We start from the raw sequence: 11583 nt of genomic DNA on the forward strand, positions 1-11583 counted from the left end.
TCAATTTCCCTCTCCCTCTCACTCCAGCCCTCAGACTGGTGTTAGCTTTGTAGGTTGTCCAAACCTTCCTTCACTCTGGAAATCTGCCAGCCACGTAGGCACAGCTCCAGGCCACCACAGGTTCAACATCGCTGATGTCAGGGTGCAGATATTCTCTGGATGACACTCCTGCCTCTCCATCTGGCCCCAGATAAGGGTGGGGATCAGCCCTATAAATAGTCTCCGATCATCCCCCTGGCTCAGGCCCCAGCCAGCCTGGACCAGTCAGTCCAGGATCAGCATGGCTGTCCGCCTGTGGGTGGTTGCCCTGGCCATGGCCGTCCTCCTCATTGTGGACAGGGGTGAGTGGACAGAGCCTGGATTCTCTGTGGCTTGGTAATGGTAGATGAGTTTGTGGGGGCAGAGACAGGACCTGGAGCACCTTTGAGGCCTGAATTTTCTGCATATACCCTCTTTCTGTACCTCTACTGTGGTGGGAAAAGTCCTGGGCTAGAAGAAACCTGGGTTCAAATCCTGACTCTGGCCCCAGAATTGCAAACATCCCTCCTCTCTTAGGGCCTCTGTTTCTCCAGCTATAGCGTAGGAAGTTGTCCTGGTTCAAAGTTTCTCTGAGCAACTACTTGGTGAGAGATTGGGGAGGCAGCAGGAAGCAGGCCTATCTCAGGAGAGGCAGGTAAGTCTTCTGGCTGCAAGGTGGTGGGTGCTGAAGGAATCTTGGCTTGGGTCCTCTGAGCTCCTATCTGCTGTGACAGGCTGTGCTTGTGGGACAGACCGCAGCTGGGTGAGCCCAGGGGAGCCCTTGTCCCGGGCTAGACACATGCAGCTGGAGTGGGGTCCCCTAGGCCCTGGAGCCCCTCTGCGGTCTCACACCTGCTGTGTATCAGGCATTGTCCTGGGCCCTTAAGACATATCAGTGAGCAAACAGAAAGAGAACTGCCCTGATGGAGCGGAAATCCAGTGAGGTAGGATGGAGGGGAATAGACAATAAACAAGATAGGTGCAATGTTAGAAGGTGATAAAGGATAAAGAAAACATATTGGGCAGCGTGAGGGAGGGGGCTGCAATGTTAAATCAGGGGCGTTCTAAGAGCAAGGCTGGAAGCTGGCAAGGGGTTGAGCCATGTGGATATCTGGGAGAAGAGGTCCCAGACAGAGGGAACAGGCACTGCAAAGGCCCTGAGGTAGGAGCACGCCTGGAGTGTTTGAGGTACGGCAAGGAGGCCATTGTGGCTGGAAAGGAATGAGAGGCAGGTTGCAGAGCAGCAAGGAAGGAGATGATAGAGGCAACGGGGAACTATACTGGGTAAGGCCTTGAAGGCCAATGTGAGAACGTGGCTTTCCCTCTGAGAGAAACAGGAGGCTCCGAAGGGTTTCGAGCAGAGTTGTGTATTAAAAGAATCACTCCAGTTGCTGTGTTGAGAATAGACTAAAGACGGAAGCAGGGAGATTTCTTAGGACCCTCCTGGAAGGCCACCAACCTCATGGCCAGTCCCACACCCACTCCCCTCGCTGGGGACATAGGCCTAGGGGCTGGGGCAACAGAGAATGGGTCTGGGGGCTCTGGCCCAGCATAGCCTGCTTACTCCCAACCTGGCAGCCATTCTCTGAGCAGTTCTCCTGTTGGGAACACTGAGGAGGCCTGCCCTGAAGAGAATCCTTGTGTCCTTTCAGATTCCTGCCTGGGCTGAATGAGGAGGGGAGTCCAGGGCAGCCTGAGAGTCAGTGTAACTTCCAATTCCTGAACACCCACTATGTGGCGGGGCATTGACACATGGGGGCAGAACCATAGGAGCCCCAAGGAGCTCAGGTCATAGGGAGGCAGGACTGTCATGATAGAAGCTACTATTTGTGGTCTGAATATTTGTGGCCCCCAAAATTTATATGTTGAAATCCTAACTACCAAAGTGATGCTATTTGGGAGGTGGGACTCTTGTGAGATGACTAGATCCTGAGGGTACAGCCCTCATGAATGGGATTAGTGCCCTCCAAAAGAGACCCCGGAGAGCCCCCTCACCCCTTCTACCATGTGGGGACACGGTAAGTAGGCGCCAGCTATGAACCAAGAAGAGGGCCCTTGCCAGACACCAAATCTGCCAGTTCTGTGACCTTAGACTTCCCAGCCTCCAGAACTGTGAGAAATAAATGTTTGTTGTTTAGAAGACACCCACTTTGTGGTATTTTTGTTATAGCAGCCCAAATGGACAAAAACCGAAGCCTTAATCCAGGTCTGCCCAGGGAACTCTGGGAGACATGAGGGAAGGCTTCCCAGGGAAGTAGCGTCTGAGCCTTGAAACGAAGGTAGAATCAGTAGAAGGGTGATAAGGACATCTCAGGTAGAGGGACACAGCATAAGCCAAAGCAGAGCCTGTCCTGAAAGAATGCGCAGCAAGGAATAGCTGGGGCATAGGAACATGGAGAGGTGTACTAGGAAGTGAGTCCAGGAGGGAGTTTGTGAGGGCTCACGCAGGGCCCTCAACATAAGATGAAGGAGCTTAGTGATCCTGGCAGGGAGCCGTGGAAGGCCTTTATATATTTTTAATGCTTTTTCATCCCCTAACAGTTATGGACCATGAAACAAACAAATGTTATCACTCAATGAGTTCTGACAATGCATGTACCTGTGTAATCCAAACCCCTATCAAGACACAAAATATTTCTGGGGCATCTGACTGGTTCAATTGATAGAGCATGTGACTGTTGATCTCAGGGTCATGAGTTCAAGCCCCAGGTTGGGTGTGGAACCCACTTAAAATAAAAATTAAAACAAACCAAAACAAAATATTTCCAGCACCCCAGAAATTTCCCTCATGCTGGTCAATCCCTTCCCCCACCCTACCCTCAGAGGCAACTGCTGTTTTTTTTCCTTCACGATAAATTAGTTTGGCCTGTTCTAGAAAGTCACATAGAAAGTTGTATTTATTGGGGCGCCTGGGTGGCTCAGTCAGTTAAGTGTCCGACATCGGCTCAGGTCATGATCTCACGGTTCATGGGTTCAAGCCCCACGTCCAGCTCTGTGCTGACAGCTCGGAGCCTGCAGCCTGCTTATGAATCTGTGTCTCCCTCTCTCTCTGCCCCTCCCCTGCTCACACTGTCTCTGTCTCTCAAAAATAAATAAATGCAAAAAAAAAAAAAATTTTTTTTTAAAGTTGTATTTATCCCCGGGCTGCCCTTTGCCTTGGCTCAAGGTGCCTCTTCCATATAGTATATAGTCTTGTGTCTAGCTTCTTCCGCTCAGCGTGTTTTGAGATTGAGCTATGTTGTCGCATATATCAGTTGTTTTCCTGTTTTATTGCTGAGTTGTATCCCACTGTATTGTGTATCATAGTTTATCCATTCTGCTATTGAAGGATATTTGGATAACTTCTCATTTCTAGTTTTATAATCACGGAGGGTTTGAGCACTGTGGTGACAAGGCTGGGTTTGCATCTTGCTGCCCCAACGCCATGCTTAAACAGCACATCAGGGGTCACTCTTTCTCACTTTCCTTCTCCCTCTCTACCTTGGAAATCTCTTAAAACGGCAGCCTCAGGGAAAGCTAAAACCACAGTGCTGGGCACACTTCCAGTGATGGAGAACTCTCCACTTCTGGAAACAGCATCCTTCACTGAGGTATGTTTCCACTGAGAGAAAATTCTGAAACTCAAACCTGCCTCCCTGCTGTTTCCTTGCACAAATGGGTTCTGCACTGTGAGGTTGAGAAGAGCTTGTCTCTCCCTTGGCCCCAGAACAGCCCTTCAGAGACTTCAGGAAGCATCCTGCCCTTCTCCAATTTATGTAGACACCTTACCTTCCACCTATGGCATTAGATATGGCTCCGTTCCCCCTTGCACCTGTCATGTTCTCCAGTCATATCAGTTTGTTCGTGTGCAAGCAGTGCACCTAGACCATGGAGGGTTGGGTGGCACAACCGTGTATGAGACAAGAACAGGCTGGGAAGTGACAGACCTGTGTGCAATCCCAGCTCTTCCCTCAACAATCTGTGTTGCTTTACCTTCTGAGCCTCTTCCCTAGGTTGGGCAAGTTCCCCAGGAAGCAGACTCAGACAGGCATGCCGTGTCTTGGGGTGTGCTCACGGGGGTACACCCATGAGGGATGAGGAAAGTTGTGATGCTGTGCAACAGAGGCCCCCAACAATCTTACAGGGAGCTTTTGAGCTGGGGTGGCTCCTCCACATTGTTTTGAATAGAGATGAGGGGTTCCGGCCATTGTACAAACACCAACCTGTCATTGAATGTGGGCTATTCCTGGGTCGGGGATGCAAACACAGGTGAGGCAGCTCTGTTCTCTGAGGGTAATTCCTAGCAAGGGACTTGCCAGGAGTGGCCAATACTCCTGGCAGCTGAGGAAATGAGCACCTTAGTCCTGCAGGTGGGATCTGGGTAGCAGACCACAGCATCTACCATAGCCTCCTTTCCTCCTTGTTGCATAATAGTGATAGAGATGTGAAGACTAGTTAATTAAGATCATGTATTCTCGATGCCTGGTACATAGTAACTGAACTATTTTTATTATTATATGGGATTTAACAATCCTAGTGGGATCTGACTAATAAGGAACAGGTCGGAGCATCACCTCCCTAACTCTAGATTTCCTGTCTCTGTGCTAGCAACCCGAGGTCACATCAGCTTTCTGGGAGCCCCACTGTCTGGTGACTCAGTACTTTTCCTTGCGAATTGCAGACTGGGTAGTGGCTGGAACAGGTCTCCTGAAGCAGTCCTCAGACCCCAGACCTCCTGCCTAGAGCCATTATCACCTAACTCTTGCATTTTTGCCTTTCAGAAGTGCCAGTGTCCGTGGAGGGAAAGTTCACTTTCTCAAGAATGGTAAGGCAGCCGCTTGTAGTTTTGGCTCCAGGGCTGCCGTTCTGGCCTCGCTTCCGTATCCATGCTAGGCAACCACCATTTTTCTTCTTTATACTCTTGCTCAGACAACTCAAGATGGCTCCGAGGTGGCCAGCATGGCCTCCTGAGCCTGCATGCTCCCCAGGTTAGCCCTTCCAGGCTGAGCTGGCCCAGCCCCTTTGCCAAGGTCCCAAACTTGCCTTCAAGGACCCCAAGAGATCTGCCCCAACCTGGTCTCCAACATCCCTGCCAGCAGTGAGATCCCCTGCCCAGGCTCAGCAGGACTGAGTGCACTCTCTGCTTTGTGTAGTGCAGATGGGGCAGGCTATAGGGTTCAGGCCAGAGGCCCCCTGGCCCCTTGGCCCCCTGGTGTGGCCAACCTCCCCAATCACACTCCATCATCCATCTCTTCACTGCAGGGGACAGACACCAAATTGTCTCTGAACCCTGATTCTACCTTGGCCCTGGGTCTGATGTCCCCAGGGATCCCAAGGCAGTGGTGCGGGCCTCCTTGAGATCCCCCAACCCACCCTTCACGTAGGTGAACAAGGAGGCTCAAAGCCACCTTCCCATCCAGCAGCCTCAGCAAGTTCACACTGTCAGCCCATCAGAACCCAGGCTTATTATTGTGCCAAGGAACCAAGTACTTTACACACATTATTTCAATTAACCCTATATGAGAAAAATACTATATTTATTTACAGTTTTTGCAGATGAGGAAAACTAAGGCCTAAAGAGTAGAAACGGCTCAATCAAATTTACACAGTTAATCAGTGCAGAACTCAGGCTCCAGATCTCATCACTGTTGCATGGCACTGCCTCTCTCACCCTGTCCTGTCCCACGCTCCCATCCTAAGCCCTGTCTCATTTTTCCAGCCTTCCCACACCAGGGGTCTGATGGGTCATGTAGGCCAGAGTGAGTTGGGGAGCCCTCAGTGAGGAGGAGCCCCCTGAGACTGCTGGGTTGTTCTGTCTCCTGGGGTCCTCACTGGGACCAGCAGCAGAGGTTCTAGTTAGGCCCTCTGAAGAGTGGGAACCCATCCCCAGGAGGGCATAAACTCACTCCTCACATACAGACACAGACAAACGCATGGTTGCCAACAGACTTGGGCTCAGCAGACACAGACACACACTTAGTCATGCACGCACACATAAGCAAACATGCCAAGGGGCTGTGAGCGGTTAGTTTCATGCTCCCTGGACCAACAGCGGGGCCATCTTGAATCTGGCTCTCCCCTGGAGCCCATGACTCCAAGCAGAGTCCCTGGGTCCCTCCTCACTGCCTCTGAATCCTTGAGTGCCCTCCTTCCCTTCCTCTCTTCCACAGCCCATCTGTGAGCACATGGCGGAATCTCCAATCTGTTCCCAGACATCCATCCCGGTCTGTGGCACTGATGGGGTTACATATGACAGTGAATGCCAGCTCTGCTTGACCCGGCTGTAAGTCCACCGCACACCTTCCCCTCGGCTTGCCCCATGTCTGGTGCATGCAGGTCTGAAAGGAGCAAGACTTGACTTGCCTTTTCCTTCACACACCTTGGCCTGACTCCTCTGACACTGCCCCCAATAGAACAAGCACAAGTGTGTTTCAAAGAAGGCGCATGGCTCTGAGCACAAAACCTCAGCTGGCAGGGGGTTGGGGAGGGCGTTGCAGAAACCCTGGGTCCCTTCCCTTGTTCTGTCCCTGACTGACGTCATTTATTCCTCCAGCCAACAATCATTTATTGAGCACCTACTACATGCTAGGCACTGGGGATATACCAGGGCATAAGCTAGACAGCATCCCTGGCCTTCTGGGGCATATGGTCAGCCCAAGGGGGAAGCCACGCTAATGGTTAGCCAACTGTGTGGTATAGAATCCTCAAGGCTCAGGTGGGGGCACCCAGGGTACTGTGAGTGCAGGGCAAGGACAAGGGCAGGGACGACTTCCCAGCTTAGTTCTGAAAGATTAGTTGAAATTAGCTTGGAAAAAGAAGGAACAAGGAAAGGCAATTCCAAGTAGTGAATTGGGTTTGGAAAGATCTAGAAGGGAAAGAAAAGTTTGTATTTGATAAAATATAAGAAATTGGATACACTGGAGTATAAAGCTTAAAGGAGAGTGGGAACAGGCAAGAAATGAGTCTTGAGAGGTGAGAAGGGCCTGAATATGACCTTGGTATGTCTGATCACCTATTTGTCTCCTTTCTTCATTAATAAAACCCTTGAGGGGCGCCTGGGTAGCTCAGTTGGTTAAACATCCAACTCTTGATTTTGGCTCAGGTCATGATCTCATAGTTTGTGGGATTGGGCCCTGCATTGGGCTCTGCTCTGCTGGTGCAGAGCCTGCTTGGGATTCTCTCTCGCCCTCTCTCTCTCTGCTTCTGCCCACTCACACTCACTCCCCACTCTCTCTCAAAATAAATAAACTTAAAAAGACCCCAAAACCCTTGAGCTGGGCCAGAGCTAAGCAGGATCATGGAAGATAGTCTTCAGAAGCTATAGCGCTCTGGACAGAGGGGCAAGAGAGCAGCAGAACAATGTCCTTAGATGGGAGGCAGTGGGGATCAAGGTGGTTTGTGGGGCAATGAGGTCTGTGGACAGTTGAGCCTCTGGGGCAGCCTGGTGGAGGTATGGCTAGAGTTCAAGACAGAGTCAGGGCTGGAGACAGATTCAGCAGCCATCAGTATACAGTAGTAGACAAAATCCCAGGAAGCTCAGATCTCCTGGGGGAGGGTGTACAAGAAGGAAAACCTATAAAGGGATGTGTCCAGGGACCCCTAGGACCTGCCCTGCACCTGCACTGGGTGGGGGGTGGGGGAGAGATATCTCAGCAGGGTGTCTTGATAGATGGGGCCAGGCAGGGTCCCTGAAGGGTATGCTCCAGTCCCTGAGGAGATGGCCTCATCTTTGTCTCCTTTGATCCTAGGAAAACCAAACAGGACATCCAGATTGTGAAGGATGGCAAATGCTGACCCCATAGCAGCCTCTTAAGCCAAGAAGCTTCAGGCTAGAGAAGAGTGGTGAGAGTGGAGGATATGACATGAAATAAAAGATCCAGCCCAACTCAACCAAATGGGCCAGTATCTTTGACAACTTTGGTGAGGTGGATGGTGGCAGTGGTGGGTGAGTGTATGTGGGGGGATTTTGCCCTGACCTCCCTACTCTGAATCTAATGTCTTCTCCATCACTCTAATGCTCCTCAATGCTGTCATGTGTCCCCGCCAGAGGTCCCAAGTATCTTTGGCCCTCTTGTGGAGGTCAGCCCCTGTCCCCAGCGCACTTATCTGCCCCAGCCTGCTTGTCACTAAGGTCAAGAACTTAAGGGACGTGTGTACCATCTACCACTGCCTGAGGATATGACTTTGGGAGAGTCCTACACCCCTCAGAGCCTTCTCCTTGGGCTGTACCAGTACCCCAAGTCTTACACACACACACACACACACACACACACACACACACTCACTCACACACAGGCTGATACCACCACGGCTGATATTTAAGTAGTATACACAATATATCTGAGCTACTTGTTAAAATATTGACCTAGTTCTATAACAGTTAAAAATAGCTGCCCCAACCCTTTGAGTGTCCCCCTGTACCCTGGTCACCCACAGGAAGATGACTTCCAGACACTGCTCTGTTCTTTTGGTCACCATCCATTGTGACTTAAATATGTTGGCATTGGACACAACTCCAGTCACAAACAGCACACATGGACCTATACAATGGCCCATGAAAACACACAGCATCCAGAAATCCCCCCGTCCCCAGCCCCCAGCCTGTGGTCCATGTCAAATATACCCTCTTTTGGGCCAAAGAAGGAGCCACTTGAGAATGGTGGCAGAGGAAAAGAGTGTGGAGAGGGGCCTGACCAGTAGAAGCAGTGTCACGTGGACCCAGATTCTTCCTTTAGGGTGGGCAGAGAGAGCGGGAAATGTGCTATGGGAAAACATACTGTGAAGAAAGTGGGGGCAGGAAAGGCAGGAACCAACATTCCCCAGATAACTGAAATGGGGACACGACAGGAACTGTTGCTGATAGATTTGCAGGTGGCAGGGACTGGGAGGTTACCTGTGGGCCCTACTACTGCTATTGTTAACAGAAACTTTTGCTCCTCTCCTGCATAGGAGTGATGCAGTATTATGTTTGGCTGTGAGAAACCAAAAGCCAAAAAACAGTGGCTTAAATAGTTAATTTCTCTTGCACATAGACCTTTGTGGTATGCTAACTTCATGTTCCTTAAATATTGTTACTCTGCCATCATCAGTTTCCTCTTCAATGTACAAGACAGCTGCTCCAATGCCAGCCATCATGTCTACATTCCAGTCCACAGAGAGGTAGAGAAGGGCACTCTACTGCCTCTGAAGACACTTCCAATAAGATGCACACAGTCTATTTACATCCCATTGGCTAAAATGTAGTCTCTTGGCCACGCTGGCACAATAAAACTAGGAAAAATTATTATCTGGTTGGCTATGTGCTAAGCTGAAAATCAGTTCACTTACTACAGAAGTGTAAATATTGGTGATATCTAAGCTTATGCTCTAAGTGGGGAGTCCCTCTTACATTCAATTGATACAGCTTCTCAGCCAAGCTTCCCCTTGTTGATCCTTCCCCTGCCAGGCCTCCACACATGATAAGGAATCACAAAGATTATGCCTGAACAACGTGCCAGGTACCAGGCACCACACTGGAAGAAACACCTCATTCGCCACCTTACAACTGTGAACACTTGGCCCTGTCTCTGGAAACCTAACTCTGGGCCCCTAAAGGCCCTATCTGTGGCATGCGACACTGCTGCCCTGGCCATTACTGATTGGCCAAGATTCTTCTCCAGGATTTTTTGAACTGAAATAAGGGAACAACAAGCATTTCCTCTCCGGTAGTGAAGCTGTAAGATGTATGAAATCAGGGTTGCTGACAGCCATGTTTCCTACTTTGTGGAAGAAGTAGGATTGACAGAATGATACCATCATGCCAAGAAAGAGATATGGGGCACTTGGGTGGCTCAGTAGGTTGAGACTCCAACTTCAGCTGAGGTCATGATCTCACAGTTCATGAGTTCAAGCCCTGCATCCGGTTTGCTGCTGTCAGTGCAGAGCCCACTTCAGATCCTCTGTCCCCCTCTCTATCCCTCCCTTGCTCACACTCTCTCTCAAAACTAAACATTAAAAAAAAGTTGAAAAAAAAAAAAAAAAGAGCACCTGAGTGGCTCAGTCGGTTGAGTGACCGACTCTTGATTTTGGCTCAGGTCATGATCTCACAGTTTGTGGGTTCAAGCCCCATGTTGGGCTCTGTGCTGACAGTGTGGAGCCTGCTTGGGATTCTCTCCCTCTCTCTCTGCCCCTCCCCACTCTCACACTCTCTCTCTCAAAATAAATAAATGAACATTAAAAAGAGAGAGAGAGAGAGAGAGAGAGAGAGAGAGAGAGAGAGAGTAATTCCAGGTTGTGTTTGAGCTCCTGAAGTCCAACTGCCCTCGAATGTCCCAAAGTTACATGGGGTAACTCGACATCCTGCCAATAAATTTTCTATTTTAACAATCTCTTTGGAATTTGCTTTCTGGTGCTTTCAGCTAAGAGTCCTGAATACCAGTCCTGAAGAAGGGCTTCTCAGAGAAGGTAACCTTTACGGTCTGTCTTAAAGGATTAGTAGAAATTGGTGACTAAACAGACAATGTGTGGGAGAATTCTTCCAGCTCTGTGAGGCTGAAGGATGTTTGTGGGTCACAGAGCCCCATTTGTTCCCCTGCAGTAGGACTGCCCATGTCCTGAGAAAGTGGGCGACAGAGGAGTATTCTTTCCCTGTTCACAGGCAGAGTTATCCTGTGGATGTGCAGATCTATGTGGGTGGGCCTTGTGCACAGGCCCCAGTCACCACCCTGAACATCTGCCCAGCAGCCTGTGCCTTACGGCCTCTCTTCTCCACCCTTAAATAAAACAATGGCTATTGACACTGTAAATGCTGTAAATTCCGGTACTGACAGAGCTTCAGTGGCTGAGAGCAGCTATGGGAATTTCACTGTAGATATGTGTGCTCAACATACATTCATTTATTCTCCAAATATTTATTGAGCACCCATTATAAATAGATGTGCTTGAAATATGTTGTTAACAAGACAAAGAAACTCCTTAACCCAAGGAACTTAGAGAGTCTAGGGTTAAAGGTACATATTAATCAAATAATCCCACAAATAAATCATCATGGTTTATCATGCTACTTATCATTAAGAAAAGTTATGGCAAACTGGGAAACGGTATCGCATGGGGGTTTGATATGTTCTGACAGTAGATGAGGTTTCTCCATGGAGAGACATTTGACTTAAGTTCAAGGGATGTTCAGTTACCTAGAAAGCGGGTGGGGTAGGGACGGGGAGAGATGGTAAGGAGCTGTCCAAATGGAGGAACAGCATGTGCAAAGACAGGCAAGGAGAGGGCCTGCTCAAGGCAGGAGAGGGCACAGAGCATCTGGAAGACCACAGCAGCCAACAAACAGGAGAGTGGCCCAGGATGACAGGGAGAGCGCACAGGGTAGGGCCTTTGGCCTTTATCCTAAGGGGACTGACATGGTAAAATCTGTACTTTATGACCACTCAAGCTGCTCTGCAGAGGGCCAGAGGGGAAGTAGAGACCAATGAGGGAGAAAGAGAGAGAGGAAGAGAGAATATGAGAGGGAGTGAGAAAGCCCACATTGTCAGGAGGCAGTATAGTGGAGATTAAGAGCATGGGCTCTAAATCAAACCATCTAGCTTTGTATCCTGGCCT

The 11583-nt window shown here is 49.7% G+C and overlaps 1 protein-coding gene across 1 annotated transcript; it reads left to right on the forward strand.

Moving 5' to 3' along the window:
* The first annotated feature begins 239 nt into the window (after positions 1 to 239).
* SPINK4 (serine peptidase inhibitor Kazal type 4) lies at positions 240 to 7887 on the forward strand. Its single transcript, XM_043566619.1, has 4 exons — positions 240 to 341; positions 4779 to 4822; positions 6168 to 6280; positions 7746 to 7887. Exons 1-4 carry the CDS (start codon positions 281 to 283, stop codon positions 7789 to 7791), a joined length of 264 nt encoding a protein of 87 aa, XP_043422554.1. The 5' UTR covers positions 240 to 280; the 3' UTR covers positions 7792 to 7887.
* The last annotated feature ends 3696 nt before the right edge of the window (positions 7888 to 11583 follow it).

Source organism: Prionailurus bengalensis, chromosome D4 (genome assembly GCF_016509475.1).
Source record: "Prionailurus bengalensis isolate Pbe53 chromosome D4, Fcat_Pben_1.1_paternal_pri, whole genome shotgun sequence".
Classification (NCBI taxonomy): Eukaryota; Metazoa; Chordata; class Mammalia; order Carnivora; family Felidae; genus Prionailurus; species Prionailurus bengalensis.

Excerpts from the sequence above, each read along its gene's own strand:
- SPINK4 (XM_043566619.1), top strand. The coding sequence starts at position 281 with ATGGCTGTCCGCCTGTGGGTGGTTGCCCTGGCCATGGCCGTCCTCCTC. Across the intron at positions 4,823-6,167 it reads AGTTCACTTTCTCAAGAATG|CCCATCTGTGAGCACATGGC; the intron begins GTAAGGCAGCCG and ends TCTCTTCCACAG. Across the intron at positions 6,281-7,745 it reads CAGCTCTGCTTGACCCGGCT|GAAAACCAAACAGGACATCC; the intron begins GTAAGTCCACCG and ends CTTTGATCCTAG.